The following is a 21,147-nucleotide window of genomic DNA, read 5'->3' as shown; positions in this document are numbered from 1 at the left end:
TGGTTGATGGCACCACCATTAACATTGTTGGTGGCCTATGAAGTTACCTTCACTCTCAACTTTTCCTTCAACTTCACATGCAATCTTTAGCCAGCACTACTAATTTTGCCCCCTAAATATTCTACAATTCCTTTGTCTAGATGTCCCATAAATAGCTCAAATTCCAAATATTCAAAGCTTGACTCATTACTTCCCCCCTTGAACCTGCTCCTCTTCCTGAGTTCTAGCAGGACGTTACCCCCATCCACTCAGCGGCCAAACATAAAACTTAGGCGTCATGGTTGATCTCTCCCTCTCCTTTGCTTTCCATAACCAGGTAACCACCAATTTCTGATGTTTGGCCTTCTTTGCCTCTTAAATATACCCACTTGTCTCCATTTCTCGTTGCGATCACCTTTTACTTCCTGTAGTAGTTCCTAATTGGTTTCCCTGCCTTGAGTGTTCAGCCTTCACCCTCTCTGGCCTCTTCTCCACCACGAAGCCAAATCTGATCATGTCAGCAACTTCTGTCTTCCCTACTCCCCATATTCTAATTTTTTTTCTTTTTGTTATGTTTTACCTCCAGGCTACAAAATCTACGATAGGGCTTGGATAGTCCGTCTCCCCTGCACTTCCCACACCGTGCTTGGCACATGATAATTGTTCAATAAATATGAACTTGCACTCATCCCCTTCTGATGCCAGGTTATTTGTAGCAAGTAAACCTGGGACATGTTCTAGATGTACTGGCTCTCCGGAGGCACAGAGTGCCACGATCTGATTCACCGGTGTGCGAGCTGGACCCTTCCTGAGGGCCATGGGACACTAAGTACAGGATAACGGCCCCGAATGAACTGTAGAGTCGGTGCACAAAGGGATACACATGCCGAGGCATCTTCCTAATAGGGCTTAAAATCAAAGGCGTCGCCAACGCTCTGGGCCAATATCCCCCCTTTCTGGACCTCGTCTCCCGATCCGTAACGGAGCACAGCTGAGGCACGGCAGGCAGCACCGCAGCACACCTGAGAGCCCAGCCGGGGAGCTGCGAGGAATAATGGGCCCGCACGTAGGGGTTGGCGCATGCGCGGGTTCCCCCCTCCCCCCCCCCCGGCGCGGCCTTCCCGGCGGCCCTCGCGGGAGGCGGGACCAGGCCGATGCCCGCGGCTCGGCCCCGCCATTGGCGGGCCGTTTGAATGGCGGAAGTGACGGGCGCTCGGCGATGGCTGCCCCGCAGGCGCACAGACGGCGGTTGGGGAGCTGCAGGGCCGCGGGCGCAGGGGCCTTCTCCGTGTGAGCTGCGGTTCCTGACTCCCGGCCCTTGGTACTCGGGTGAGTGGCGGACGCCGGCTGCCAGCGCCGGGGCGTGCACAGGTCCCCGGAGCCAGGAGCTGGGGCTGTGCTCCTCAGGCAGCGGTGCCGAGAGGCCCGCGGTTCTGAGGCCCCGGCCGGCCCCGGCGGGCTGCGGTCGGGGAAGCGTGCGGGGAGGGGAGGCGAGCGCGGACGCACACCGGCCGCTTGCTGCGAGGGGCTGCTCCCGGGCGCAGGCGCGTGTGGCCGTCCGCGCCCTCCCGGGGCGGGGGTGGGGGTCGCGCGAGGCCCTCGCGCTTCCTGACCCGGGGCGGCCCCGCGGGCCTCGGAGGGAGCTCGGCCGCAGGCGCTTCTCGATGCTTCCTGCCTGCCCTTCCCCCGGGACCCCCGCAGACGTGGCCTGAAAGCTGGGAGCCCTTGGAGAGCACTGCCTGGAATTGTTTCTTGCAGAGAGCGTGCTCTTTTTTTGCTGTCTCTCACCTTTAATTTGTCCGGTAGTTAGCCCTGCCGCAAACTGAGCTTTTAAAACATCGGGGTACACTCTGAGTATTTGGCAGTTTCACATTAAGCCACGTGATCATCAGGACAACCTGTTGGGGACGGTGTTATGATTCCCATTATGTAGTTTAAGAAAATGAGGCCATAGTAATTTGAGACTTCTCCAGTGTCTTCCTGCTTGTCGGTGGTCATGATGAGTCTTGAACACACATCTTCTTAGTATTTTGTGGTTACGAAATGCCAAGTGCCATTTAATCCTCAGGACAAAAAATCTTGAAAGATAAGTTAGTATTCTCTGTTATTGGATAATATTAATACACGGAACTTAAAATGATTTAACAAATAAGAGAGGAGCCGGGGAAATGCTTCCCTAACAGTAGGATTCCAGTTGATAAATGTAAAAGGGATAATGGAAATAGAAAATGCTTTTTTTTTTTTTTTTTAAGAAAATGCTTTTTGGTAAACGCTGTAGTTAATGCTTCAGACAACCCTCAGTGGATACGAAGGAGCAAAGGTATAATCAGAAACATGATATTTATATATAGCCTCAACTGTCTCTCTGGGTACTTATAAAAGTGGAGAGAACTGTGGACACCACTTAACCACGGTTCAAAATAAACATCACCAGTGTAGTAAGACACCTTAACATAATTTAATGTGCCGAGAAAGGGTGCATCATCACATCTTCACTTCTGTGGTGTTTTTGCCAAAAATGTGTAATCTTAGTCTAACCATGTGAAAAGATTAAGCAAATCCCAGTGGAGGGACATTCTACAAAATAACTGGGTGACAATTTCAACAACCATGAGAATGTAATTCACAGACCTCAGCTTCTGTATATTCTGAAACCCATTTGCATGGATGCTTCCCAAAGGCTGTTTCTGGCCAATGACTGAGAATGGCATGGGCACTGAGGCGGACCTCTTCCTGAGAAGCAAGGGACTTTCCTTTAAGAACTCCGCCATCTTACCGAATCTTCTTTAGACTGCATGGCAGTCATCTACCCAACCTTCCCTGACATTGACATTCAGTGACTGAATGACACTGACATTCATTCAGTGTCAGATTTGCATGGAAATCTGAAAAGCTTCCAGCGTTTATTCCCTCCCATTTTCCCTCACACAGACCTTTCTCTTAATAAAATTTTTGTAGGCTTAATCCTATCTTGTCTTCTGCTTCTTGGAAGACCCAGAGTAATACAGCAGTGGAAAGCAATGGATTGTCCTTGGATGGATCTTAGTTCAGAAAATGGGTGTTAGTGGGATACTTAAAATCTGAATAAGGTCTGTAGATTAGTTAAACTATTGAGCTCGTGTCCATTTCTTGGTTTTGATCATTGTGCTGTGATTGTCGTCTAGAGAAGCTAGGGAGAGTATGTGGGAATTCTAAGTCTGAAATTATTTCCAAATAAGTTTAACAATTAAGAAAGTTATATGCAAGAGAAAAGTTACTCTACCGCATCTCAGGAGGTAAAAGTAACAAATGTGTGTTTTTGTATCATCCTCAAGCTAATGAGATGATAGATACTCAAAACAATATGAAATTTTTTCCCCTTTTTTATTGACTGTAACTTTAAAATACACAACTCTCTGGCAGCCTGCGTGGCTCAGCGGTTTAGCGCCTCCTTTAGCGCCTCCTTTGGCCTGGGGTGTGTGATCCTGGAGACCCAGGATCGAGTCCCGTGTCGGGCTCCCTGCATGGAGCCTGCTTTTCCCTCTGCCTGTGTCTCTGCCTCTCTCTCTCTCTCTGTCATGAATAAATAAATAAAATCTTAAATAAATAAAATAAAATACACAACTCTAGGGGTGCCTGGGTGGCTCCGTCGATTCAGCATCTGCCTTTGGCTCAGGTCATGGTCCTGGGATCAAGCCCCACATCAGACTCCCTGATCAATGAGGAGCCTGCTTCTCCCTCTGCTGCTCCCCCTACTTGTGCTCTCACTCTCTCTTTCTCTCTCAAATAAATAAAATCTTTAAAAAAGTTCACAAATCTATCATTTGAAGAATATTTACATATGTATATACCTGTGTAATCATTACACAGATCAAAATACAGGCCATCTCTAGCATCCCTGCAGGCTCCTTTGTGCTGCCTCCTAGTCATTAACCTACAGAAAAGTGAGCCCTGTTTTAATGTCTGTCATCATGGAGTAATCTTGCTTGTTTTTGAACTTCATATAAATGGAATTTTACAGTATGTTCTTATTTTTCCTTTTTTCCCCCATGACATTTGGTCTATGAGATTTATCAGGAATTAGTTTTGATAGTCTGAATATGAATTTTCAGAGACCGTCAGAAAAACTGTGAAGACTGAATTTAATCTTGCTCATTTTTTCTCCTTTGTTCAGTCCTTCCTTATTCATCAGTCCCGACTAGCAAAAAATAGCAATTTAAACAAAAATTTCCTCATTCCACATGTTTTAGCATATCAGAAAGTTAGGAGCCATATGGAACAAGGAAACCAGATTCTTCCTTTGGATCTACTAGTAGATCCTATTAGGTTAAGACCTATAACCCAAAAGGCCTTTGATTCTTCATTTATAAAATGAGGAAGACAGTCAGCACTTGACCTACTGTTACTTTACCTACTGGAAAATATTTTCAAATGCAAGCAATTGCATTTCTGTTTGGCATCAGAGACCTGTAGTCCCCATTAGATTACTTTAAATGCTCCTAGCCCAAAACAGTATCCATCCATAGTATGTGGACAACTATACTGCCCAATAGTTGTCATTTGTTAAATTAATTTGAGTTTAAAGTAAAACTATAACCTCTGTCCTTCAGTTATTAGGAATCTAGCTAGAAAAGGCATGCTGTAATTGATGAAAAACTAGAGGAAGGTAATAACAAGACATTAGATTCGTCCCTCTTTGAGTGTAAAGGTTAACACATTATAGGTGGGCAAGTCAGGAATGAGGTGGTGGAACGTAAACAAAGATTAGTAGAGGACAGTTTCATGAAGAAGTGGGGTTTAAACTAACTTCAGAAAGATGTATCCATGTTACAGCCTAGGGAGGAGAGAGAACACCAGAATGTCAATGGCATTAAAAGAATAAATCTAAGAACCTAAACACCTGACTCATACAAACAACAGAATTGTTCTCAGAGAAATTTTTTCAAGTCATTGACTTTAAAAAATCACACCATTGTAATTGTTAAAGAATTGTTGAGGAGTTGGTGTGATTCCATATTATACGGTGACCACTTGGTGACCAAGTGTTACACAACAGACTGGGAATTGAAACTAGGTTCCAGGAGGCTTTTGCAATGACAGCAGCCCTGCTGGTTATGAACAAGTTATCAGAGTTCTAAAGTGTAAAATTGTAAACATTTATTCTCTGCTAACACTTAAAAAAAAATTTATTTGAGAGAGCATGAGCAGAAGGGAGGACAGAAGGAGAGGGAGAAGCAGACTCTCCACTGAGCAGGAAACCTGATGTGGGGCTCCATCCCAGGACCCTGAGATCATGACCTAATCTGACGTCTTTGTACCTTTTTACATTTAAGCTGGGTAAATTCTGGAAATCCCAATCAGAAATAAGCCAGGTTCCAAATACCCTAGGTAAGCAACACTGCTCTCATGTGGCGGGCGACTTCTGATTCACCCTCTACTTAACCCCTTCTCTCCATTCAAGAGTCACTGATTTAAGTGTTGAATTTAATTGCTATTTGTAAATATAAGTTGGATTCAGTTTACCCACATTATTTGTGCGTATATAACCTTTTAAATGCCATGTTAAATGTATTTTAAAAATTGCTCTAATCTTTGCTGCTAGTTTTAATAGACATTTTTCTTGTCTTTCTCTTTTTAAATTCAGAACCTTTATATTTAAAGTATCCAGAAATGAAAAGAAAGGTAGTGAACGCTGGCAAGCTGAGATTGAGTCCTAATGAGGAAGCTCACGTTTTAAAGGAAGATTATGAAAGACGACGAAAACTAAGATTGTTGCAGGTAAGATTCATCTGGAACAAGGTTTCATATTTTTCGTCTTCCCCAAATTATTAGTGTTTTTTACAGTAGAATTTTAAAACCCTTTTCTGGCTCTATAAGAATCCTGGTTCTTGTATATTAACTAGTTTAGGAAAATTTGAAAAATAAGTTGAAAATAGGCTGAAATGGTAAATAGATGAATAATTTGAGAATAGGGATTAGTTGACTGTATAATTATTGGAAAATGGTTTTTTAAACATTTTTCAAACTATGCTGTATAACTGATGAAGATTAGATTAGAAAGATTCAAATGGGGCAGCCCCAGTGGCTCAGCGGTTTAGCGCCGCCTTTGGCCTGGGGCATGGTCCTGGAGATCCGGGATTGAGTCCCGCATCGGGCACCGTGCATGGAGCCTGCTTCTCCCTCTGCCTATGTCTCTGCCTCTTTCTGTGTATCTGTCATGAATGAATGGATGGAATCGTTAAAAAAAAAAAAAAAAAAGAAAGAAAGAAAGAAAGATTAAAATGGCTTTGAAGAAAACTTACTGGAATTAGCTGCTGAAACAAATTTATTTAGCAGTTGTAGATTATTTTCTAGAAGTCTTTTCAGAGTAAGATAATTAAGCCCTTGTGAAGTGTGTTTTAGGTGCCATTCTGTCTAGAATTGGGGATGATGTATCACATATATGAACTTCTCATCTAATGCTATCTATATACAACTGGGCTATAAATTTTACTGATCTCCTTAATATCTTAATGTCATAGGTTATTAAAATGATAATGGTAGTCCTGTTAATGCTTGGGTTGGGGAGGAGAAGATAATAGCTAATAAGTTAAAGAACTTTAGAAGTAGTCTTGAGGTTTTGACTTTTTTACTATGTAGACCTCATCTAATACCTGAATATTCAGGAGAATTGATCTACCTGAGGAGAATTCACTTAAGTTTCTATTTACAAAAAGCTTTTCAAAAAACTTGAAGTAAGCTTCTTTTCATATAATTTGTTAAATATGCATTCCTTAGGTTCGAGAACAAGAAAGAGATATTGCTTTACAGATAAGAGAGGATATAAAACAGAGGAGAAGTCAGCAATTAACTCGTTTGGCAGAGGAACTAAGGACAGAATGGAAAGAATCACAAACTCAGAAAATAAAGAACTTGGAAAGACTGTATTTGGCAAGTTTAAGAACTATGGGTGAAGGACACCAACAGGCCAAAGAAAATGTAAGTGAATGCTTATTTGACTACCTGTCTGGTAGTGGCATTGGTAAAAAGTAAATTACATTTATTAAATGTATATTTAGTATACATGCATGTATAGAACTTGTTTTGGCCAGCCTGAACTTCTTTTTGTTTTCTACAGTTATTTTTTTTTAAATTAAAGTATAGTTGACATACATAATATTAGTTTCAGGTATACAACATAGTGATTTAACAATTACATACATTATGCAGTGCTCGACCTGATAGGTGTAGTTACCATCTGTCAGCATACAAAGTTACTATAATAATATTGACTATATTCCCTATGCTATACTTTTCATTCCCACGACTTATTTATTTTATGAGAAGTTTGTATCTCTTAATCCCCTTCACCTTTTTCCCTTGTCTCACACCAACTCACGTGGGCAACCACCAATTTATTCTGTTTATTAGTTGGTTTACTAGATGATTTCTATTTTTTGAATGTTCATGTTTTGCTTTTTAGATTACACATACAAGTCTTTGAATTATTTTAGCACATTATGCATAAGTTCCATCCATACTGCTACAGATGGCAGGATATTATTATTATTATTATTATTGTTAATGATTGAGTGATACTCCATTGTGTATATACACCATATCTTTACCCATGTATCTGTCAGTGAATACTTGGGCTGCTTCCATACATTGGCTATTGTAAATAATGATGCAGTAAACATGGGGTTGCTTATATCTTTTTGAATTGGAGTTTTCATTTTCTTTGAGTGAATATCCAGCAGTTGAATTACTGGATTGCTTGGTATTTTTATTTTGAATTTTTTCAAGAACCTCTGTACTGTTTTCCACAGTGGCTATACCAGTTTACATTTCCATCAACAGTGCATTAGGATTCCCTTTTTCCTATAACCTCATTTCTTTTTGATACTAGCCATTATGACTGTGTGAGATGGTAGCTCATTGTGGTTCTGTTTTGCTTTCCTCTAATTAGTGATGTTGAGCATCTTTTCATGCGTCTGTTGGCCAGCTATGTCTTCTTTGGAAAACTGTCTATTCAGGTCCTCTGCCTATTTTTAAATTGGATTATTTGATTTTTGTTGTTTTGAGTTGTATGAGTTACTTATATATTTTGGATAATAATGCTTTATCTGATGGATCATTTGCAGATATTTTCTCCCATTCAGTAGGTTGCCTTTTCATCTTATTGTTGGTTTCCTTTGCTATGACAAAACTTTTTAGTTTGATGTAATCCCAGTTGTCTTATTTTTGCTTTGTTTCTCTTGCCTGAGGAGACAAATCCAGAAAAACAATGCCAAGGCTGATTCCCAAGAAATTACTACTTATGTTTTCTTTTACAAGTTTAATGGTTTCAGGGCTTACACTTAGGTCTTTAATTCATCTTGGTTTAATTTTGTGTATGGTATAAGAAAGTGGTCCAGTTTTATTCTTTTGCATATAGCTGTCCAATTTTTCTGACACTATTTATTGAAGAGCCTATCTTTTCTCCATTGAATATTCTTCCTCCTTTGTCGCAGATTAATTGACCATATAAATGTCGCAGTTTATTTCTTGGCTCTATTCTGTTCCATTGATCTATCTGTTTTTGTGCTGGTACCATACTGTTTTGATTACTGTAGTTTTTTAGTATAGTTTGAAATGTGTAATGCCTCCAGTTTTTTTGTTCTTTCTTAAGATTGTTTTGGCTATTTGGGGTCTTTGTGGTTCCATGCAGATTTTAGGATTATTTGTTCTAGTTCTGTGGAAAATACTACTGATATTTTGATAGGGATTGTATTGACTGTGTAGATTGCTTTATTTTATTTTATTTTTTAAATTTTTATTTATTTATGATAGAGAGAGAGAGGCAGAGACACAGGCAGAGAGAGAAGCAGGCTCCATGCAGGGAGCCCGACGCGGGACTTGATCCCGGGTCTCCAGGATCACACCCCGAGCTGCAGGCGGCACTAAACCGCTGCGCCACCGGGGCTGCCCTGTAGGTTGCTTTAGATAGTATGGACATTTTAACAATATTCCAATCTGTGAACATTTGATTATCTTTCCATTTATTTGTATCATCTTCAATTTCTTTCATCGGTGTTTTTTAATTTTCAGAGTACAGGTCTTTTCACCTTGGGTAAATTTATTCCTGAGTATTTTTATTCCTTGTGGTGTAATTGTAAATGGGATTGTTTCTTAATTTCTCTTTCTGCTTTGTTATTAATGTATAGAAGTGCTACAGATTTCTTCTGCATATTAATTTTGTGTCTGCAACTTTACTGAATTTATTGTAATAGCTTTTTGGTTGAGTCTTCAGGGTTTTCTGTATGTAAAGCCATGTCGTCTGCAAATAGTAACAGTTTTACCTCTTCCTTTCCAGTTTGGATGCCTTTTATTTCTTGTGTGATTTGTTGCTAGGAATTCCAGTACTATGTTGAATAATAGAGGAGACGTCCTTGTCTTGTTTCTGATCTCAGGGGAAGAGCTTTCAACTTTTCACCATTGAGTATGATGTTAACTGTGGGTTTCTCATAAATGCCTAATTTTTTTGAGATATGTTCCCTCTGCACTCATTTTGTTGAGGGTTTTTATCATGAATGGTTGTTGTTGAGTCAAATGCTTTTCCTTCATCTGTTGAAATCGATCATATGGTTTTTGCCCTTCGTTTTGTTAATGTGTGTCTCATTAATTGAGTTGTGGTTTCTGAACCATCCTTGCATTCGTAGACTAAATTGTAGTTGATTGTGGTAAGTGATCCTTTTAATATATTGTTGAATTCAGTTTGCTCACTATTTTGTTGAGGATTTTTGCATCTATGTTCATCAGGGATATTGGCCTGTGATTTTCCTTTTTTTTTTTTTTTTTTTTTTGATTTTCTTTTTCTGCAATTTCTCTATGGTTGTGGTATCAGGGTTATTATGGCCTTGTAGAATGAATTTAGAAACATTCCTCCCTCTTCTATTTTATGAGATAGCTTAAGAAAGGGTCAGTATTAACTTTTTTTTTTAATGTTTGGTAGAATTCACTGGAAGCCATCTGGTCCTGGACCTCTATTTGTTGGGAGTTTTTTTTATTATTGACTCAATTTTATTATGAGTAATCAATCTGTTCATATTTTCTATTTCTTCCTGATTCAGTCTTGGACAATTGATTGTTTCTGGGAATTTATCCATTTTTTCTAGGTTGCCCAGTTTGTTGGTGTATCATTTTTCATAGCAATCTCTTCTAATCCTTTGTTTTTCTGTGGTGTAACTTCTCTTTCAAATTTTATTTGAATGATCTTTCTTTTTTCTTGATGAGTCTACCAAGCTGTTTTTCAAAGAACCTGCTTGGTTCATTGATACTGGGTTTTTTTTTTTTTTTTAATCTCTATTTCATTTATTTCCACTCTGATCTTTATTTCTTTTACTAACTTTGGGCTTTGCTGCTTTTGGTTTTTTAGTTCTTTAGGTGTAAAATTGGTTATTTATATGAAATTTTTCTTGTTTCTTTTTTTTTTTTTATTTTTTTTATTTTTCTTGTTTCTTGATAGAGGCCTATATTGCTATAAACTTTCCTTTTAGAACTGCTTTTGCTGCATCCCAAAGAATTTGAACCATTGTTTCCATTTTCATTTGTTTCTAGTATTTTTTTTATTTCTTCTTTGATTTCTTTGTTACCCACTTGTTGTTGATAGCATGTTGTTTTTCCATGTGTTTGTTTTTTGTCATTTTTTCTCTTGTAATTGATTTCTAGTTTCATACTGTTGTGGTCAGAAAAGCTCTTGATATGGTTTGACTTACTGTGTTTATTGAAACTGTTTTGTGGCCTAACATGTAATCTATCCTGGGGGATGTTCCATGTGCACTCAAAAAGAATGTATTCTGCTTTTGTTTTCTGTTTTTTTGTTTTGTTTTGGTTTGGTTTTTTTGATGGAATGTAATCACTGTATATTTTGAGTCCATCTATCTGAATGATCTGTGGATGTAAGTGGCTGTTAGAGTCCCCTACTGTTATTGTATTAGTGTCACTTTCTCCCCATATGTCTGTTAATATTTGCTTTATATATTTAGGTGTTCCTATGTTAGGTGCCTCGATATTTACCATTGTTATAGCCTCTTGTCAGATTGATCCCTTTCTATCATGTAGTGCCTTTGTCTCTTGGTATAGTCTGTTTTAAGGTCTGTTTTGTTTGATAATAGATATTGTTACCCTGGCTTAGACACATTCTAATTCTGTGTCTTGGGGTGAGCCTCCTTGGTTTCATGGTGTTAGGTCCTCCCTGTCCTTCCTGGACCGGGAAGTCTGTTTACTTTCCTAGGTTAGGAAAGTTTTCAGCTGTTGTTTCTTCACATTTTCTGCGCCTTTATTCTTCTCTGGGATCCCTATAACACGAATGCTATTAAACTTGGTAGTGTCTTAGGTCCCTTAATCTATTCGTTTTTAAAATTATTATCGGGGGATCCCTGGGTGGCTCCGCAGTTTGGCACCTGCCTTTGGCCCAGGGAGCAATCCTGGAGTCCCAGGATCGAGTCCTGTGTCGGGCTCCCGGCATGGAGCCTGCTTCTCCATCTGCCTGTGTCTCTGCCTCTCTCTCTCTCTTTCTCTCTCTCTGTCTCTCTATGTCTATGAATAAATAATAAATAAAAATCTTTAAAAAAAATAAAAAATAAAATAAAATAAAATTATTATCATTATATTTTATTTTTGCTGTTTAGCTTGGGTGCTTTCCACCACCCTGTTTTCCAGCTCAGTAATTCATTCTTCTGTATCCTTCCACTTACTATTGACTCCCTCTAGTGTAGTTTTCATTTCAGTTATTGTATTCTTCAACTCTGACTGGTTCTTTTTTATATTTTCTCTCTCTTTGTCTTAGTTCTAACTGAATTCATCCACTCTTAAATTTGGTGAGCATCTTTCTCATCATTACTTATAACTCTTTACCAGATATATTGCCTAACTCCATTTTGTTTAGTTCCTTTACTGTGGTTTTGCCTTGTTCTTTCATTTGGAACATATTCCTCTGTCTCCTCATTTTGTCTGACTTTCTATGTTTATTTCTGAGAGTTAAGTGGAACAGCTCCCTCTCCTGGTCTTGAGGGAGTGGCCTTATGTAGGAATGTCCCTATTGTAGACTGAGTGTGCCTGGTAGCTTTGGCTAGCCAGCAGGGGCTGGTACAGTTGTGGGACAGGACCCTGGTGTGCTACACTAAGGGATCACCCTGGTGGGACAACCAGATTGGGCTTGGGCATGGACCAGAGGTCTCAGATGTCTCTGCTGGGGCCATATTGGCAAGATGACTAAACTGGAACAGGCTGGAGTTCAGGGATGCTCCAAGTCAGGATTGTCTGGCAGACCTGCCTCAATTTTTTTTGTATATTAATATAATTCAATAGTGCTGCTAGATGTATTTCCTAGTAAGAGTCATGTCAGGTAAAATCTGCGTTCATATGGTGTTTAAACTGCAGTTATTCTCTTCCAGTCCTTAACTATCTGGGTAAATAAAATAACCTTCTGAATCAGAAGTTGATTGTTTTGGGCAAGCTGGGTGGCTCGGCGGTTTAGCACTGCCTTCAGCGCAGGGCGTGATCCTGGAGACCTAGTATCGAGTCCCATGTCAGGCTTCCTGCATGAAGCCTGCTCCTCCCTCTGCCTATGTCTCTGCCTCTTTCTCTCTGTGTTTCTCATGAATGAATAAATAAAGTATTTTTTTAAAAAGTTGATTGTTTCAAGCATTTTGGACAGGTCCATTGGGGTGAATCACTATCTGGGTAAATAAAATAATTTTCTGAATTAGAAGTTGTTTGTTTCAAGCATTTGGGACAGATCCATTGGGGTGAATTCAGATTTCCCATTTTATTATAATTCCTCATAACTCTAAAACATGTATAGTTGAATGTGTATATATTTGGACTTTGTTCACAAATAGTAAAAATTCTTTGATGACTTTCAGAGAGACAAAATAGAACTTTAAGACTGTTCACTGACCATGTGTTGTTTATTGTGAATTATGTTTGGAAAAGACTAGATTGTGGACCCAGGGATAGTCGCACAAAACAAATAACCTGGTTCCAGAGAAGGCAGGTCTTTGATATCAACAATTAGTGAGGAAAATAAATATTTTTAAAGTATGTGACAATGAAATATGTTCCTTGATTCCTGGGTTTAATCTGTATTTTTAGTAATAGCCTTAGGTTGTGACATTTGATTTTTTATGCCACCATTAACTTTATGCTTTAATGCAGCTTTTCCCAAACCTGTCATTTGAATATCTTCATGATTGTGCCTTGACTGGAGAGGCACATTTTATTATTTCTATGTTAGGCATTTTAATCTTGTTTAATATAACATTTTAAATAATATGCATTTTTAGGAACCTGATTTGAATGCTCTGGCCCGACGGGCAGCAGAAAGAAAAAGAAAAGCCGAAATGAGGCACAAAGAGGCTCTGAAATTACAGAAAAATAAAAAAGAAGAACTAATGAAACAAAAAACCTGGTAAAGTCATAATGATTTTTTACCACATTTTCCACTGAAATTTGATATGGCTAGAAGTAGAGAGTACATTGGATTCTGTTTAAGCAGGTTTAAATATAAGTCATATGGTATATCCATTGGTTTGTTAAACTTGGTTTAGTAATAATGTGGTAGAGGTGTGGTTTACCTAGGTGCACAAAGTAACACATAAACTTTCTCTTCTCCTATGACTTCAGCAATTACTTAGTTTCTGTAGAAATATATGGCTAGTTCAAAATGCACGTCCCCCCCAAATCTGTCTGCCTTAGGTGTGAAAAAAAAGAAAGAATAATCAGTGCAATTAAGAACATGAAAAGAGGTTTAGGCTCTTGGCAAATCATTTTTGCATGTTGTAAAGATGATGGAGCCTGTTACTAGTCAGCAGTGCTCATTCTGTACAGTGGCCCATCTTTATCAACATTTCTAGTTTTTTACCTATACTATTCTAAATAAAGAAATGTTAGTGTTGGGTCAATTTCACTGTAGGGCTTTATGTCTTTAAAGATATACTTCTTTTACTTGGTAAACATTTTCTTTTGTGTTCAGTGTATGTAGACTGTTATTAAACAGCATTTTGAGCTTGTGGGATCAAACTGGAGCATTTCTTAGATCCTGTGGCTTCTGTATTTCAGACCCTGAGGGTTGTGCTATAATATTACTTGAGGGACTAATTTAGGACATCTCTTGTTTTTCAAGGCATATAGCAGCTCGAAAGGAAGCACTGATTGTGGAAAAAAAGAGATCTGCCAAAATTACAAGTCTGCCACCACCACCTCCAAGTCTTTTTGAGGTGAATTGCTTTGAGTGTTGAGAAGAACTAGATTGTAATAATTCCTCTTTACTATTAGAATTCAGAGTGCAGGTCAAAATATCATTTGTTTAAACTTAATTTTTAAGTTTATAGGTAACACATGAATATGTCTGGAGTACTTAAAAATAATGCTAGAAAAAAAAATAATGCTAGGTATCATTTTGCCCATTCTTTAATATGTATTTTTGATGTATAAGTACTTTTTCTTTAAAGCCCAGCACTAATATTCCTGATGTCTAATAGTCTATATTCAGTTTTCACCAATTGTCTTAGTGTTTTTTAGGTTCAAAAACTATGTTTTTTATTTTTAAAAAATTAGAAATGGCCTTTTTTATCTTTATCTCTTGGGGGAAAAAAATCTAGTTTATTTGCCCTATCAACTTTTTCCACTTTCAAGATTTGAGTGTTGTAAATTGTTACTATTTTGTAGGTAAAGAAGTTAGGTTCAGATAAATTTATACCAGGTTATACATAAAGTGTATGAGAAATCTATTTCTCTATGTGAGTAATTTGTGTGCTTTTGTGACCTGGGGCTTATTTTTTGGGAAAACATTAAGTAAAGTGGAAATTATTTTTAAAAGGTGTTCTTTTGTTTTACAGTAGCTTGTTGTAGTTATTGAAATGGCTGTTTGGGTGATTATCACAATTACATAATTGTTTTATTTATTTTATTTTTTAAAATTTTTTTTTAATTGTTTTAATCTAAAAAGTAGAAGTGAAAAAAAAACCATAAACAGGGGATATCTAATTTCATTATATATACAAGTATATTTTATGTATGTAAGATCAACATAAGTACCAGATATTGCCCTCTTAAGCCTTTGATTTTATCAGCCTTCCCTTTTATGTGGAGCCATCTGCCACGCCACATTTGATCCAACAAGATTCAAATGGGAGAGTCAGATTTCAGTCAGTCCCTCACTATGGTGTTAAAAGGCAAGCAGTAGTTTATCCATGATGCTTTTTGGTGACCTTTATTGTAATTCCTAATGTTCCTAACAAGTCAAGTCAAATATTTACATAAAGCAGAGTATTATCTGTGTAAGTGATTTGGCAAATATGAATTATGTGCAAATGTGTAGTTGTAGGTTTTTTATTGTGAAGAATTTTAAAATACAGAGAAGTTAAAAGGAAAGTACAATGAGTAGCTGCTTACATCTCTACATGTGTATAGATTTCAAATAGTTATATGACTGTATATATTTGAATGTAAATTGTAGAGATGACATTTCATCCTGAGTGCTTCATTATGCTCCTTATAAGGATTTTCTCTTATGCAACCACAGTACCACACTAAGGAAATTAACATTGGTTTCTTTATATACAGTCCATAATCAAGATTCCCCAGTTGTCCCTAAACTGTTTTATTTTACAACTTCTTTCTTTTTTAAACCAGAATCCAGTCGGGCTTCACCCATTGTGTCTGCTTGTTTTTGTCTTACTCTCTCTCAGTATAGAACGATGTAATAAACTGTACAGCATCACAGAGTTAGTATTCTTGTATACTCTAGCTTTTAAACCTGTATTCCAGAGTAATGGGAATATAACATGTGATGCTGTAGAGAAAAATGAATAAGGATAATTGATTAAATACAAAATTCCTTTTTTTATCCGGTCAAGCTTTAATTGAAAATTAATACTGTTAACCTAATAATCCATTGTCTATATCCTTTTTCAGAACATTGATCTAAAGACAACATCTAATGTGAAAACTGGTAGTTCCACCTATCATCATCTTTGCACTTTTGTGAATAGAGAGATGGACACAAAGCAGGTGATTGACTTACTGTTGTTCACAATCCTCACTTTATTTCTCTGTTCATTGAAGTCAGTTATATCTATACGTGTTCTTTGTGAAAAATTTGAAACTATACACATAAACTATAGGAAAAACAACTAAAGTTCCATCACCAAAAAGTAATGTGATTAATCCATTAATGAATTCATTATAGCCTTTATATGTAAAAATATATGCATAATTTTCAAAGCGTAATTTTTTATAGGCACTTAATATTTCATCATAGATTTAACCATTGTTATCTTGTTCATTTCTTTTTTCTTCTGTAAATAATGCAAACATGATAATCTTGTACATTTTTGTCTGCAACTCTGAGGTATGTTTAGAGTGGACTTCTAGAAGAGAAAGTACTGGTTCCAGACTATGTAACATTCGATACAGATACTTGATATGGATTGTTAAATTGCCTTTAAAAAGTATCGGAAACTGTGGAAGGAACCTCGGTGTCCATCGAAAGATGAATGGATAAAGAAGATGTGGTTTATGTATACAATGGAATATTACTCAGCCATTAGAAATGACAAATACCCACCATTTGCTTCAACGTGGATGGAACTGGAGGGTATTATGCTGAGTGAAATAAGTCAATCGGAGAAGGACAAACATTATATGGTCTCATTCATTTGGGGAATATAAAAAATAGTGAAAGGGAATAAAGGGAAAGGGAATAAAGAAAAAATTAGTCGGAAATATCAGAAAGGGAGACAGAACATGAGAGACTCCTAACTCTGGGGAACGAACTAGGGGTGGTAGAAGGGGAGGTGGGCGGGGGGTGGGGGTGACTGGGTGACAGGCACTGAGGGGGGCACTTGACGGGATGAGCACTGGGTGTTATTCTATATGTTGGCAGATTGAACACCAATAAAAAATAAATTTATAAAAAATAAAATAAAATAAGAATTCTCCAAAAAAATAAAAAGTATCGGCAACATATGAGAATGGCCATCTTATTATACCCTTATCCATTCCCTTGTATGGATTATTATGGTTTAGAAATTACTGCCAGTCTCAAGAGTGATAAATGATCTTTGTTATTGAAGTTGCTATTTCTTTGTAATTGTCTTTTCATATTGGGTATATTTGACTACTAGGAAAACAAACAATATAGTTTTCCTGTGGAGTTTAGAATGCAGCAAATACACATTTTTGTTAACTGCTTAATGGCAGTTGTTAAAATCACTCTTCAGTCAAGACCTAAGATGAGTATTCTTAACCGTAGAATTAACTTCTAAGAAATAAGAATAAATCTTGATTTGTTTAAAATTGTAAATTATTATTACAAATTATTATTATAACACAAATAATAACTTCAGTCTGTGGCTAACTTGCTTTTGTGGTTACTGCACTATAGTTTGCACTACCAAATAGATGTTCTCTCTCAAGTAACATTGGTGAACAAAAACTTGTTTTTACCTAGCCATAGTATAGGGTACCACGCATGGTCCTATAGTAAGATATTAAACTTTTATCTTTGATAGTAACTGAAGACCTCTCTCCTCTTCTGTCTCTGAAATGAAGATTAGATCAGTTGTCAGAATGCAGTTTTATAAAAACAGTCCCACAAACTAAAGCATTTTGGTTATTTTCTTTATACTATTACTTAAGAAAAATCTGCCCCTTTTAAGCCTCAGGTTTAAAATGTGACAGTGGAGCAATGTGTTTGGTTTCCAGATAACAAAATTACCTCTGAATTTTAATCTGCATCTAGGCTTATATCACGTGCACAATAATTTAGCTTCTTTTCTGCGTAGAACGATAGGATCTTTACAGCAGGTATTATATAAAAAATACTTGCACACTTGGCATACATGGTTGGTGATTTCTTTAGCAGCTTTCTGCAAATGAACTATCTTCACGTTTCGGTCAGCCTTTTTAACGTGTACAAGTACTGTCGTGTTTTGCTTGAATATCTTGATAAAGTAGTTCTAAAATCTCATAAAATTTGTCTTTGGCTGAAGGATAATCAGTCAGCCTGCTATATCCCCACTTAGAGCCACTTATTCTCTGAATTATGTTTAGTTATGTTTACTTTCTAAACACAACTAATAGACTATGCTTGCAATTTCTAGATTACTCATGGCCTTCTTTGTGTTTGTTCCTTTGTCAATGACAGTTGCATAGAACTTGTTAAAATGGATTTTTTGGGGATCCCTGGGTGGCTCAGTGGTTTGGTACCTGCCTTTGGCCCAGGGCGTGATCCTGGAGTCCCAGGATCGAGTCCCACATCGGGCTCCCGGCGTGGAGCCTGCTTCTCTCTCTGCCTGTGTCTCTGCCTCTCTCTCTCTCTCTCTCTCTGTCTATCATGAATAAATAAAAAATTAAAATCTTTTTTAAAAATGGATTTTTTATCCTAGATATATTTTTCCAATCAGATGCACTGTATTGTTTGCTGTGAGACCCACTGAAGTAGACAAGTAAAGCAGAAACTTTACTGTAGACAAGTAAAGGAGAAACAGTTCATCAGTTTACTCTGCTGTCATACTTAAAAAGATTTCTGTCCAAATGTCTGATGTACAGGATGCAGAAATAGCATATTTAATAATATCACTTACTGTTTCATGAACTGCAGAGTGTAATTCATGGAAAAGTTTTTTTAGAAACATGTTTTCTAAAAAGAATTTTTGCTTGGGATTGATTCACAGTTTTTGCAAATTTCATATACCTTTTGAGTTCAACTATAAAATATAACATTTAACAACATAATAAATATAACATTTATTTCAACTAGATTTTTATCTGAATTTTTAGATAAACACAAATCTATGAAGGGTTGTCTTCCTAAAAAATTCTTGTAAAATCTTGTTTTCAAGTTTGGGCAGTCATTCTAACCCTTTACCTTCTTCATATCCTTAATATACATCATTGTGTTTGAAGTGAATATGTTTATTGTGAATTATATTTTGAAGTTTTTCTCTTCTTTAAAATTTTGGTTAAGCAGAGTTGACATTCTGCTATTACTTCACCCTAAAATGATGTGACGAATTTCTAAACAATTTTTTTCTTAAAAATTTCATGGCATAAATGAAATATTGTTCCTAAGAGTTATTTCATTTATAAATATTTTGGAGACCATAGTATTGATTTAATCTAGCTTTTGTTTTTCTGCCTGGTGTTACGTAGATTTGCATAAATATTGGCTCAACAGGGATATAATATTGAAGGTGTTGAAGTGGTCTACCTGCTCCCAAACACAACGTCTCTAATTTAGCCTCCAGATCAAGGGCCATAAGGTACTACGTGACATGAGGGACAAAGCACCTATAGAACCAATCTAGAAAAAGGGTTCTAGTTGTCCAGGCCTTCTTGTACAACCAAAGGACTGGCAGCTGAGGTTTATCGTTTCCCTTCTGAGGGCTCGAGGGTTACAGCTTTATAGATAAGGTCAGTCTTGATCATAAATCTCTGTGCGTGTGCACAAAACAAGAGTTAACCCATCCCTCTGCCTTAAACCCCTGGTGCTCGTCTCTTTTCCTTACTAATAAATGCCTTTTGTGGCTGCCCCCACCCCGACCCTATAGAGTATTTTCCTCTGCAGTAGAAACCTATTCAGGCTGCTATCTATCCTTTCCCTTCATTGATTTTCTTAATTACACCTCAGAAACTGCTGCTGTTTGGTCAGCAGAAGCTGTAGCTCCTGTTATCTTGATGTTTTTTAAGCTAAATCTCTTAAAATTGTCAAGCCATCTTATACTTGTTTTAAATTTTCCAGCTTTAAATCTTTCACCTTCCTTTTGCTTTAAGGCTTCCTTTTTCTTGAATCATATTAGAGTTTATACGTGTCTGTCTTGTAGCAATTGTGCACCGACAGAAAAGCTGGGTTTTCAGTATGAGATAAAAACTTATTTTGTAAAAAGTGCAAAGTTTTCATATCTGTTGTTGTAACTACAGCTATAAATGTCTTTTTTTTTTTTTTTTTTTTTTAATTTCCTTAACACTGGATTCATGTATCTTGAAATGGCAGGCAATCACAGCTGCCAACCACAATCCATAGTATATAACAAGCAATGCAACTTTTTCTTGTATTGTAATGACTTATTTCTGCTTCTTGGGAGCACTTCCAGCATTGCTAGTGGTACTTTGTATGGGTCCCATGATGTCATTCAGAGTATTGCACTAACACAATGAAAAATACACAAGAACCACAAGACACCACTTTTTACCACTATATGCAATTTATGGAGAGATGAATTGTGACACTAGGCTGATGAAATACTTGTGCTCACTGCAATAGCAACAAGACATGGCTAAAAGATTTTAACAGTAGTACAGTAGGTACTATAGTGAATTTTATGGAGTTATGACTTTGAATCTTTGTGCTTGTGTAAGTTTTGATCAATTTTAACTTTATAATTTCTATGTATTTATGGCAGTAAATGATAAAATAGGTTAATAACTTACATATATTTTATGCATTCATGACATATCCAACTTTTCTTAATTTTTTTCAATATAGTTTTAAAGACTTCATTTATTCATTTGAGAGAGAGAGCACAAGCAGGGGGAGGGGCAGGGGAAGAAGCAGGATCTCCACTGAGCAGGGAGCCTGATGTGGGGTTCAATCACAGGACCTTGGAATCATGACCTGAGCTGAAGGCAGACACTTAACCAACTGAGTCACCCAGGCACCCTAATATTTTTCAATATTTCCAGGCTACATGATTCATCTGTGAGTTTTTTCAGATTGTTGCAAATCTCCAAATATTTCCCAATGTATTTATTGGAGAAAAAAAAATGTATAAGTGGATTCACAGTTTAAACCCATATTCAGGGTCAACTATGATAGCTTTCATAGTCATCATTATTTCACCTAAGAATTTCAACATATAAAGTACATAAGAAGAGGTTTACTTAAAGTTACTTTTGGAATGCTTACTCACATTTGAAAGTGAACATTCAGGCATAATAGGAAATCTAGGTTATGTGCCCTTCTCCCGCTTACTTGCTATTATTAGCTTGGTGAAATGACAGCTGACCGTACAGCCACATAATTGTTGATTATGCACAAGTTTTAGAAGTCATAAATTGTATTAAAGTAGTTGGTGATTTGGCCTTCCTGAATTTGAAGTCAAAAAGCAGCAGATGTTGACTGAAAACCAAAGACAAATCTCACTGCTTCCCTGAATGACCTTT

At 37.3% G+C, this 21,147-nt stretch overlaps 1 protein-coding gene across 7 annotated transcripts in view; it reads left to right on the top strand.

Moving 5' to 3' along the window:
- Window positions 1-1,140: 1,140 nt before the first annotated feature.
- The window catches only part of CEP295 (centrosomal protein 295), a 52,856-nt gene continuing 32,849 nt past the window's right edge, over window positions 1,141-21,147 (top strand). For 6 of the 7 annotated variants that reach the window (XR_007404757.1, XR_007404756.1, XM_025419286.3 and 3 more), the window contains exons 1-6: window positions 1,141-1,308; window positions 5,603-5,736; window positions 6,736-6,936; window positions 13,266-13,390; window positions 14,105-14,198; window positions 15,898-15,993. Coding sequence is in view for 5 of the 7 variants with exons in the window: in XM_025419286.3 (XP_025275071.1) it covers window positions 1,173-1,308; window positions 5,603-5,736; window positions 6,736-6,936; window positions 13,266-13,390; window positions 14,105-14,198; window positions 15,898-15,993 (786 nt within the window). In the remaining 2 variants the exon portion in view is untranslated. Of the gene's footprint in view, window positions 1,309-5,602; window positions 5,737-6,735; window positions 6,937-13,265; window positions 13,391-14,104; window positions 14,199-15,897; window positions 15,994-21,147 lie in introns of those variants that run through there. The other variant, XM_049099127.1, reaches the window with a different exon arrangement.

This window comes from Canis lupus, chromosome 21, assembly GCF_003254725.2.
Source record: "Canis lupus dingo isolate Sandy chromosome 21, ASM325472v2, whole genome shotgun sequence".
In the NCBI taxonomy this organism is placed as follows: Eukaryota; Metazoa; Chordata; class Mammalia; order Carnivora; family Canidae; genus Canis; species Canis lupus.
This window is presented reverse-complemented; position numbering and strand designations above follow the sequence as displayed.